We start from the raw sequence: 12,404 nt of genomic DNA on the forward strand, positions 1-12,404 counted from the left end.
CCCTTTTATCCCTTGATAAACATCAAATGTTTATCTAGAGGTAAAAATTTCAATTACAAGTAGTAAAAGTACTCATTTTGTGGGTTATAGCTATCAAGGTTTATGTTTGCAAATTACAACCAAAATAGTCACCAAACATTTTAAACTACATGAAACCAAAATTTGATTTTTGGTCACTTTCACCGGAATATGATGTTATTAATCATTTATTGATATAAAGAATAAAGCCAAGCCACAACTAGTTTGTAATACTAGTGTAGAATTATTTATTGATATAGTGACGTCATATATTTTAGTAAAAGTGGTTGAAAATCGAATTTTGGTTATAGTTTAAAATATTCGATCACTTTTTTTAATTTTTATTTTATCAAGAAGAGGATACAAGTACCAAATAAGATTGTAACTAGCAAAATGGTACTGTAGGAGATAACTGGAGCAAGCCCTTTTACATACTAGAGTACGACTCTTGTTCCATAAGCATAGGAACAAGAAGCTAGCATGGCAGACGATAAGCCACAGACTCTGATATGCACCATTGTAGCAGTAGACACCACCAACGACTTCTCGTACTTGGTTTGTTCAGTCTGCGAAAAGCCCCTTCATAACCCCATTTCACCCTGCAATTTCTGCAATCGCAACGCCTTCAATTCCTCTTCTTTTCCTTCCAAACGCCTCTTTCGCCTTCTTGTAAGTTTTTCTTTCTCCTTCCCCCCCTTTTTCGATTATTCCTGCAACTTTACCATTATGATCCTGAAATTTCAGAGATAATAATTATGTGTCAGATTACAAACGTTTCGTCCGGGTAAGGTTCACAATGGGGGAATTGTAGTGCCCAAAACCCGGATCAAATTCCGTCTACAACACTACCCTTTGCGATTGTGTATAATATTTCTTGGTGGGGGTTAATGGGTTTTTTCAAAATTAGGCTTGGAATTTGGAATTTTATTGAACAAATTCTAATTCTTCTACTGATGATTTTGGGTTTTTTTTTTTTTTTTTTTTTTTTTTTTTTTTTTTTTTTTTTTGCAGATGTCAATTGCATCAGATACAAAGGTATTTAGGGTGATATGCTTTGATAGGGCTGCTAAAGTTTTGCTTGGTTGTTCTGCTGGTGAATTCTTCGATTTCGCAAAGCTTCATCCTTTTGCAGGTACATTTAACCCTTGTTTGCTTTCACGGGCAATTATATGGTGTAATTATGAAATTTCGAGTTGACACAGTTGTTTTCACTCATGCCCTTCTTATGATGATGTTACTATAGTTAATTCTGTATGTATTTGCTTATGTATTGATATATTTAGCCATGTTAGTATTAATCTTTAGTTGGGTTCTTACAGCTTCAAATGCTGGAAGGATCTTGGAAGGTGAAATGTGTCGGATGACATTGGCGAAACCAAAGAATGGTAATGCTCAACATCTGCGCGTTGCATCTGTTGTTCCTCTGAGCTCTGGCTTTCAGCCAGTAATTCAGTCATTGAAAGAACACTATGGAGTGCACTAGTTCTTAACTTTATCTATTTGTATATTGGGGCTCAGTTACCGTCTTAAAGTTGTTAAAGATCAAGGCATTTATGGATACTAGATGTTTTGAAAATCTTCTTGTTAGATATAACAATGGGTAGTTGTGGGAACTTGAGTGCATTGAAGGCTTATTACTTTCATTGAGACTGAGATAGGCTTATCATGTTACATAACAAAACAGACAACACTGATCTCTGCAAGTTTTCTACAGTTTTCCTTATCCAAACTTGTTCACGGTTGTACTTTAGTTGTACCGATTTAGTGATGAACTTGTTATTGTAGAGAGCTGATGATAGACAGTAGCTATGGCCTACAGATATAGATGTGTGGTTTGTGATTAGAAGCCACTTTGTATTACTGTGATTTGCAAAGTGAAATGAATTTTTGCATCCTTAACACTAGTATCTGTAGTATGTGAATGGATTGCTTATACCAGTTTGGGTTTTGTTAAAGGGTTATGTTTGAAGTTTCAGTGATGGCTTCAAGTTTCAATTATTGTGTATGGCCTGGAACTTTGTTTTATTTTCCTGTCATAGAGTTAAGGCTGAACACTCTTTCTTATTCACTGTTCCTTTGAAACTTTTGCTGTCGATCTTACAAATTAGAAATCGAAGCTTTTGTGGAACAGAAGGTAGTATAATTTATTTGTATGCTTAAAAAGAATAAACTTGAAAATTCATGGCTGCATAAGATCTTAGGTACTGCACACTGATGTCTATATGGGTCAAAGTAGTTGCTCGTTCATATCAGATTGTAAGTTTGATTTTACTACTAGCAATTCTGACCCATCAGCAACGGGCAGATTATCACACAGGTGAAATCTTCTCTGTTATATCTGCTGAAGCCAGAGTACCTTGAGTCCACCTCTTGAGCATCTCTAGAGCAGCCTTAGGCTGGTCCATTGGGACCATGTGTCCAGCATCATGCACCTGCCTCATAAAAATGCCAAAGTTAGCTACTACATTGTAGTAAAGACGAAGACTTTTAGGTCATGGTTGATTGAGAATCAGGCTCAATATTGAGCAAACTTAGAAAATTGGCACCATGTTTAAAGGGTGCAATGCCCTTAATCTTTTCCTCTGTCGTCCTAAGACTACCAACAGTAAGACCATAAGGTAAATTTATGCTTTCTTAACTATTTTACTTATTAGATGTTTGTACTAGTTAATGCCATTATATAGAAACATAAGTGCAAGAGCTAGACCTTGAGGAAAGCAAGGGAACCATGGCTTTTCATTTGTCCTGCTTCTTTGTTATCAACAGTGAAGGATACAGTAGGAGCTGCTGTAAAATCTTTCTGTCCAGACCATTCCACGGCATGAACCCACCTAGAGTTCCCTGCAGCAGACAGAAAGACAAATCTCATTCAGATGATGAAAATTAATGATGGTAAATCTGGATTAGATTAAAATGCTTCCGGTGAGTAATAACTTACCAAGCCAGTTGCATATCAGATCATACTCCCCAGCATAAACCAGCAGCTTGATTCCATCCTCCAAAAGGGCAGGGATACCAACTTCGAGATTCCTCATCCAGTCCATTTGCATGGCATCATACACCTCGGTACTACATGATACGAAGTCAATGTCCCCAACACCAAGGGCTTTTCTTACTGATTTCTGATTCAGTAATGTCTCCATATTCGAAAAGTCATAACACAAGCTGGTCTCACACTTCTTCCTGATGTCATAGTACTGCATATAGAAGAAATAGATTTTTCGTAGTTAGTCCATGCTCAAGGCAGGCTTTTCGAAATGTTATGTTTCCATTTATATTTCTAAAATGTAAGATATTGTTACTTACATTTGTGTCTCCTGCATAGTCCATGATTTTGTTGAAGATGTTGGTGCAAGCAAAGTACGCATTCAAGCAAGAATCTTTACCATCAGTACCTAAATTCCCCAAGGATGAGAACACACTTTATATACGACTTACAGAAGTCTTAAAAGCTGCGCTTAGCAGGAAACAGGAAGACACGGGATAATTACCACACTGCTTGATTGCTTGTTCACAAGCAGGAACCATTTCGCTGATGCTTTTGTGCTCTGCCTGTTTGATGATTCCATTATCCAAAGCAAAGTCTGGGTATGCTTTGTATTGGATTTCTGGATGGGTGAGGCCGTTACCAATTGCAAATCCCTGATTACAAGGAAAAAAGATTGAAATTAAGTTTGTGCAAGAAATTCAAAGGCGGAAAAGAAAAGTAAGGCGAGAAGTACCTTGAGATTTATGGGGAGTCCTTCTTTAGCCTTGTTTCCGTTGTGAACTCTAGCAGCAAAGGCAGGGATGTAATGCCCAGCGTAGGATTCTCCAGTGATATAGAAGTCATTCTTGGCATACTGAGGATGCGCCTTGAAGAAAGCCTATAATTTTCCAAAACTATTTTGAGTTAGAACCGGATTGTAGTTCCTTACTAGTATTTCCATAACACAATATTATCAATTCGAAGCAACAGCAACTCACGCACCTGCAGGAAGTCATACAAGTCATTGCTAACACCATTCTCATCGTGTCGGATGTCACCAGAATTGGAAGTGTAACTAAAACCTGTTCCTATTGGCTGGTCGACGTAGATGAGATTGGAAGCCTACAAAAGTATCAACAAAATGTCATATATTATGAAATCATCACAGGATCAAGACGAATAATTGAAAGAAGTTCAATGACCAAGGATTAGAATGATACCTTATCCCAACCATAATCATTCCAAACCAAAGACATATTGTTGGCAATTTGATAAGGTCCATTCTCATAGAATAGAGCTAGCTCACTGCTGCACCCTGGTCCTCCTGTCAACCAAATCACGACGGGATCATCCTTGCGATTTCGTGATTCAAAAAAGAAGTAGAACATCCTGCAAAGATTTTTGTTCATCAAGTCATCAGATTTATCACTTTGATAAAAAAAGAAAGGTACATTTACATTAATAGGCTTAAAATTAACTTTTGTACTGTATTAACAACTGCACTAATAGGCTTTAAGCCATTTTTCACTAAATAGATGGCTTTTTTGTCCCGAATAATGTAATTTTTCGATGAATAGTAAAATAAATCTATTGGCAAATTTATTTCCCAATAAGTAATTTTTAGGAGACATGTAATTTTGATGGATTAGTAAAAAAAAATTGTCATCTTTACAAGTTATTTAAAAGAAAATCACCAATGATCATTTTTTTTTTGGCTACATTTTTAGGAGACATGTAATTTTGGTTTTTTTTTGCTTTGTTACGGAGTAGTTCTTTATTTCTTTTTTTTTTTCTCTTTTTATTCAACATGTTTTATGCTTTGTTTAGCAAATTCACTAAGCCGTGTCACATATTGTCATTAAAATGACGGTTTTTTCGTCTCAATTAAAATAATTCCCTAACAAAAAAATTACAGGGCCAATGCAACTTCCCAAAGAGTAATATTTAGGAGAAACATGATACTAAAAATAAAAAAATTTCAACTTAAAAAATTCTAGTTTTTCAAGGAAAACTAGAAAATGTTCTGATGAAGAATCAAAATGAAAAAGTTACACAATTGCATTATCTGGCAAATATAGAAATCAATCATTTCAACACAAAAACAGCCAAACATTGATTTCCTTTAATTATCCTTTATCTCTTTTTATGCAACATTTTTTTATGCTAGTATAGCCCGTCAATTACTCATGCTTGCATAATGCATATGCAGAAACCTTTAACGAAATATATATGACACATAATAATCACAACATTTCACCAAACAAACAAAATAATAATCACAACATCATGAGTATTCTTTACTCTATTATTATATACAATTAAAACCCATTTAATATAATATTAAGTTAACCCTTTTTTTTTTTTTTTTTTTTTTTTTTGAGGGAGAAGTTAACCCATGTATTTAGTTAGGCTTAGGCATGAACTTCACTTTTATTCATATATAAAAGAAACAACTTTTTCTTTACTTTGCTGTCTTTTCCTTGCTTCTTAGGAAGTGTACTATTAATTTACTCCGTAGATTAAGGCAAGCAGTCACATGTAATTACGACACTTTGCGCATTATAAATATTGATCGACGCGTAAATAAATTTAATTTGTACCAATTATCGCCAAACATATCAAAACCATAATTATTGATTACTCCCACGCAATAATTTTATTTTATAAAAAATTAAACACAAGTTTACACACTAATAAAATGAAGTCTTTTTTATATACTAAAAGGGGAAAAAGGATATTTTATGGTTAGTTGTATATAATACGATCTTTGTATATAATTTTACTTATCGTATGATAATTGCAAGCCACAAAAACAAAATGAAAATTATGATCATGCGTGAATATGCGATGTACACCACTATCGTGCAAAAGTAAATTAGTATCCATAAAATTCAATCAAATAGTTGAACTAAGATTCCAAAGTCAAAAAAATCTGGTAAAACTAATAAAAACAAACCAATGAAAAACCAAAATTGAAGATAAAAAATACAAAAACACACCTGGCATCTTTGGAATGAGGAAGACGATAATACCCTGCATGATGACCCAAATCCTCAACACTAGTACCCGGGTCACCACCCAATTCGGATATCTTAAACCTTTTCTCTACCAAACCCGATTCCGAAACCGATAACCCGCTTTCGACGTCGTCGTGGTGGTTATAAGGGTGTTTTGGGAATAAATTAAGTTGCCTTATAAGTCTCTCTGCTTGAAGTTTTGGAAATGTTGTGGTAGATGACAACTTAAAATGTTCTTGTTGTTTATGGTTTGGTTTAGCATTGGTTAGAAAACACAATGATTGTAAATTCAATAGACAAAAAACAACAACAAAATAACTAAATTTATGAAAAAACTTAAAACCCATTTTTTCTTGTTGGTTTTTAATTTTTGAAATTTGAGATAAGAAAAAGAAGAGAAGTTTGTAGGCTATTTATAGAGTTTGGAATTTAGGTATAAAGTGGGGGGAAATAAAATGCGAGAAAAAAGAGTGCCTTAACGGTCTAAGGGTTGTTCAGTTGTTGCACTAAAAGTAATGTATTTCTTACTTTAAAGCTATTTGTTTACAAATTGTTATGTATTATTATATTTTGGCTCTTTGTTTCCTTTGTTTTTTCAGTTGTCATTCTTTTTCTTTGTCTTTGTTCCTACTTATCTTTTTCTTTGATGTGCCATCATTACCTTCCCTTGTTTGGATTTGTTTATATTAAGTGATATATTTATTTTATTTTATGAAGGGATTTCAAAATTTAGGAAATATTAGAAAAAAAAAAATGTAATGTCAAGTATATTATTAGATGCAATTAAGAGAATGTAATTATTTATACATTATATATATGCAATGAATGTGGCTGTAGCATTGAAAGCTAAAAAAGGATGTCTATTATCTTTCATGCCATGCTTTACTTCTCTATTTAGTGTTATATTCTTAGTGAGATGTAAATTAAATATAATGTTATTGTAATATTAAAATTCAAGGAATAGTATAATTCAACGTATCTTTATATCAATAAATCATTAGATGCAATTGAGAGAATGGATGTGTGTATTTGCAATGAATGCGAACACAAGTTTGAAGGAAAAAAATACTTAATCCCTTATACTATTATTATTCTTTCTTATGTTATCTCATTATTGGGGAATAAACAATCTTTATTTATCATACCTAATAACATTTCTTTATTCAAGAAAACTTCTTATATTTTATGTGCATGCATGTCTTATAAGGACTTTTATAATCGAGTTAAGGAACACTTGAGGGCTTTCAAAAGTTTTTCAACAAAAATAAAAAAATAAAAAATTGTTTCTTATACCTCATAACTCCAAATGTAGTATTAAATTAATACTATAAAATATAAATTATGAAAGGTTATACGCTTAGTAGTAATAAACAATGCTCCATATAATCATATAAAATATTATTATATTTATATTATTTTTTGATGTAAAGAGGGTTAAAAATAAAGGGCAGTGATGTTATAACCTAGGTCTTGGATATCACCCCAATACTTTAGTCATTAGCCAACTAAGCTGATTGACATCCACTTAAATCTAAGGTTGTAATTCAAAGTGACATTATCAAAACTATGCATGATATGCAAATTGATTATGCCAAATTTCTGGTCACCCAAAATGAAAATTAATAACTTCCCTCTAAGACTAGTCGAGTTGAGTTGCCTTTTTACATATTTAATTTGTATCAACTTCTCCATATGGTGATTTAAAGTGAAGTTTGTCATGTTGAGTTGCCTTGAATGCTAAATTTTGGTTTCAATTTTACATACATATATTCTTATTTATATTACTTTGGTATTTTATTGCAACAGAATTATATTGACTATAATATGAAGCTGTTTTAAGGGGCATAAAGGTCACAATATATATTATGCTTCTAATTAAGTGAAGTGAACCTAGCTACCTTTAGGTGTACCCCTCACATTTTCTTATCACACGCGTCTGTATTACTAAGTGGGTAACTACTCCTAATATTTTGATTAGTTGACATATATAAGTAAGTCGAAACACAATCAAATTAAAGAAAGGAACTTATGTAAGGAAAATGTCACTTCTTAAAACAAGACAGTACAATTAATAATAATCACATGACATGATAATCACGGAAATTTGAGCAAGCTTTTTCTATGTATGTTTCCATTATTCCATATTTGAATGATTAGCTTTTTCTATGTATGTTTACACACTCTCCAACGCCAAAAATTGGAATGCTTTACTTATTTATCAACTTTGTAATATAATATACTCGTACTACGTAAAATGTATAGAGTAATATAATTTTCACAGTATAATCAATCCTTAATTAGTCAAATTTTCTATTAGGACAATGCTTAATTCAATGCTAGTTTAGAGCCACCGAATAAGAGAATCTCAATTTCCAATAATTATAATTGTTAGATTAGTCTTCTAACAATGGTGTTTTTTAAATGTTGGCCAATTGGGTGTTTGTCCTATATTGGAAAGAAAAAGAGTATTTACTTACTTTATATTGACTTCTGGTGTAAACATGAATAAGTTCAATTCCTAATAGTAGAACGTATAAATTAAATAACCTTAATCTCTACTACTAGTGACACAAAGTACTACTCCTTAATCTCCACTACTACTTTGTACGAGTATTAACATAATTTTTCAGTAAGTCTCTGTTACTCACTGCGAGAAACGTTTTTGTTTCTCACATTGGCAGTTTCGTAAATAAAATGTACCACCGTGACTAAAGTGGTACAATTTTATCATCCATTTCGTAAATAAAATGTACCACCGTGGCTAAAGTGGTAATTTTATTTACGAAACTGCCACTGTGAGAAACAAAAACGTTTCTCACAGTGAGTAATGGGGTTGCCCTCATAATTTTTGTCATATTATTTACATAATTATTGTCATATCATGAGTAAAATTTTTAATGACATACAGTATATGTATGGTACATATATAATTGGTACATGCATGTATTAAGGTTGTCACATCTTTGTGTTATACGTAGAATTCGTTGAGTGAGATTAATGCATGTAGAACTTGCCCTTCAATGAAGTTTTTGACAAACATACCAACCCAAAGTGGAATTAATAGCTTCCTTAATCCTTTATAACAAGCTTAGCTTCTGATATTTATTGTAGGTTTTAGTTTTTGTTGAAGTCAAACATTATAGATTTATAGTTTAAACATAAGGTAATGATTAGCTAAAAGTAACATAACTCGATTTCAATCTCCATGATAGGGTAATTATTTTGTAAATTACCCACCTCTAATACTGATTAATGATAATGAAATTCAACCAACACTACTACCTATCGTGCACTACTAAGCTAGTAATTAGTTTTATTGAAAATACTGTATCTACTATCTAGTTTGATGTGAAATGGTTATTTTTTGTCCGAGTGTTAATTCTATTAAAAAGTGAAAAAACCGTATGAAAAAGGCACCAAAATGAGCTAGCCGAGGAATACATAAACCGTCAACGTCATATTAGAGACAGTTTGATCCCTAAAAATGGAATATTGTTGAGTACACACAAAAGATGCAGAAGATTAAAGGGTATGTTTTGGTAAGCAATTGCGTAAAAGGAGCCACCTTTCCGAATTAATATACATCACAAAAAATAAGGGCCTTTTTAAATAAAGCAAGCTTAAACAAGCAAAAAAAAAAAAAAAAAGTGTAGTTGTCAGTGAATCGGTAATTAAGCGTGAAGTGAAATATACGTGGACCTTTTATTGTTTGTTTAATGACGAGTTGATGACTGATCTCCCATACTTAGTTGACGTAAGACTACCTAATTATAGAGCGTATACTAGAATACTTGTTTTATTGTCTCAACACTACTGTATGTTCAATTACAACAAGAAGAAGAAGATAAGATTATGTCTTGATATATATAGTTTGCTCATTTTCAGTCATTTTGTATCATATATGCCATACTCCGATCCCTAAGCTACCTCCTTTTGTAAGTGACATACTAGTTTTCCAGCGGTGTTAAGTTGCATAGGTTATAAGATGAGATAAATAAGCGGACACCACTGCACAAAGTGATTTTAAATAATGTAGTCCCTTAATATAATTTTTTTGTATTCCTTTTTTAAGATGTTCACAAAAAACATATTACATACGTTAGAATAAAATTTGTTTTACACACACATATAAAACATGTGATGTGGGTCTCTCCGCTAACTTTTTTCTCTCACAACTTATATAACCCTATTAATGTCCTTAATATGCATGTCCAAACATATCTATAACATGATCCCTTCATTTATTATATAATCGCGACAATTTTCTTTTACATTTATTTTCCCTTGATTTCTAATGGTACATCCTTAAAAGTTTTGGTACACTGTACTACCCCTCCCGTAGGAATAACTATAGGTAAATCTATAACATCTACGGTTTTCAAACAGTGTGATAGTTTTGAAACAATGGCCTTTAAAATAAAAGAAAAAGTTGCAAAATCAAACAAAACTTTAACAGGAATAGAGTAAATAGAAAAGGTATCAGTGATAACATCCTTCGTGGAATCAGCCTCATTTCTGCTCATCACATTGAGTTTTCCTGAAGCTCCACTCTTCGCCTGATTATTCCCATTATTGTTGCTTTTCGCTCCATTCTGCTGTGTCCCCTTGTTCCCTGAATAGTTGTTGTTTTTGTGAAAGTTCCTTTGAGCTCCTCCTTGATTATTTCCCTGCTTGTTTCGATTAGAATATTTGGAGAAGCACTCACACTCCATGTGTCCCAACTTGTTGCTTGCGCGACAAGTAACCAAATTTCCCTCACAATCCTTACCACGGTGGTCGTTCCTACACCTCTTGAAATAGAAATGCCTTGGTCCTTTAGTATTTCCTTGGTTAGAGTACCTAGATCCACCATTAAAGTTTCGCCCACCTTGGCGATTGTTACCCTGGAAAATGCTGTTGTTGTGGAAGTTATTGTTGTGGTTATGGTGGTACTTCTACTTCTTAAAATTGTTCTGGTTACCTTAGCTTGCGGGTTTCTAGAGTTTTGCCCCACCTCCTTTCTCTTTTCCTTCCCTTCTACCTCAACTAACTCTTTCTTTTTCTTTAACTCCAACGCATAAAGGTGTGCGGCTCTCCCATACACTTCATCCAAGGTTTCGAACACTTGTCCACACAGCTTTAGTTGCAAATCAGTAGTCAATCCATCACTCTCAAACTTCCTAGCCTTTGACTTTTCTATAGCAACATACACTTTGGCAAATCGTGACAGCTCAATAAACTTGGTGTAATACTCAGTCACTGACATTTCTCCCATTACCAAGTTAGCAAATTCCTCAGTCTTTTGTTTCTATTAGAAGCTAGGATAAGACTTGTCCCTAACCTTCTCCTGAAACATAGTCCAGTTAAACCCAGGTAGCGCCTTAATAGTAGCCTCATTTTGTTGCCACCAAATGTCAGCTTCACCCCTGAGGTAATAGGTAGCACAGCCTACTTTCGAATTCTATGGGCAGCCAACTGCTCCAAAGAGTTTCTCAAATTCCCTTAACTAGTTTTCCAACACTGTTGGATCATGCTCTCCATGATAGGTTGGTGGCTTGCTTTGTGCCACCTTCTTGAATAGCTCTCCTTGAGCATCTCCATTGCTGGTCGAGTTTCTTGCTAACTGTTAGGCGACCACTGCCAACTGCCTCACAACCTCACTTTGTTCTCCTCCATCATTGTTGTTACCACTTCCTCCTGCCATCTTTCTTCGCCTGAATTAAAACAAGGGGTCTTTATTAATTATGGTCATGGTTAGCTCTCAAGTTAGACACCCATCTAACCAACTTATGCCTTTTTATACTTACGCATTTAATTTTAAGCTAACAAATTGAGATTGCAAAATAACAATTCCCAAGTTTTGCAGCTTGATCAACCAAATATTGATTGCTAACTAACCATACATTTAATAAAGCATTACAATAATAAATAAAAATAATTTCCATGAATTCCCATAGTTTAGAATTGAATTATTGGAATATATTTGAGTAAGAAATGACTTATTGGAGTAGTGATACAAAACGAATGATTTTATGAACGAAATGAATTATTTGGCAATAAAATAAATTATTTGACTAGAAAATAAATAGAATTTTTATTGCTGATATAAGAAAATGAATGGAAAACTGAAAAGAAACCCTCAATAGGTTTATTGCCTTTTGTGGACATGCCACTTATTACTATACTGACAAAGGAATTACTTAAAATTCGAAAATGAAGCTAAGAATCCTAAGAGAGAGATGAAACTACAAAAATCTAGTCATTTCGAGCATTGTCCTTCTTGTCCTTCGATTGTTAGTAGCTTCCAGGATCGAATTCAAGGTCATCTTCCTCCTCCATTAGCTCAGGTGTCTCTGAATTTTGTTCTACTTGAATGAAATCTTCATCTTCCTCATCGTCAGATGAAATATCAATTATAATTG

At 33.4% G+C, this 12,404-nt stretch overlaps 2 protein-coding genes across 3 annotated transcripts; one reads left to right on the forward strand and one right to left on the reverse strand.

The window, feature by feature from the left end:
• The first annotated feature begins 109 nt into the window (after nt 1–109).
• LOC110691736 lies at nt 110–1,966 on the forward strand. The gene is made up of 3 exons (XM_021868669.1): nt 110–687; nt 1,030–1,150; nt 1,338–1,966. The coding sequence occupies exons 1-3, from the start codon at nt 499–501 to the stop codon at nt 1,499–1,501; spliced, it is 474 nt and encodes a 157-aa protein (XP_021724361.1). The 5' UTR covers nt 110–498; the 3' UTR covers nt 1,502–1,966.
• Nucleotides 638–6,552, reverse strand: LOC110691735 (serine carboxypeptidase-like). Of its 2 annotated transcripts, XM_021868668.1 has the most exons (10): nt 5,986–6,552; nt 4,207–4,375; nt 3,989–4,108; nt 3,741–3,884; nt 3,510–3,660; nt 3,325–3,413; nt 2,957–3,215; nt 2,726–2,859; nt 2,375–2,450; nt 638–750 (listed from the first exon to the last, which is right to left on the reverse strand). In XM_021868668.1, the coding sequence occupies exons 1-10, from the start codon at nt 6,348–6,350 to the stop codon at nt 743–745; spliced, it is 1,515 nt and encodes a 504-aa protein (XP_021724360.1). In that variant the 5' UTR covers nt 6,351–6,552; the 3' UTR covers nt 638–742. The 2 variants fall into 2 exon arrangements, with proteins under 2 accessions (XP_021724360.1, XP_021724359.1); XM_021868667.1 differs by lacking the exon at nt 638–750 and having other exon boundaries at nt 2,142–2,450; nt 5,986–6,550.
• Nucleotides 6,553–12,404: the final 5,852 nt, after the last annotated feature.

Source organism: Chenopodium quinoa, unplaced genomic scaffold, assembly GCF_001683475.1.
Source record: "Chenopodium quinoa cultivar QQ74 unplaced genomic scaffold, ASM168347v1, whole genome shotgun sequence".
Lineage (NCBI taxonomy): Eukaryota > Viridiplantae > Streptophyta > Magnoliopsida > Caryophyllales > Amaranthaceae > Chenopodium > Chenopodium quinoa.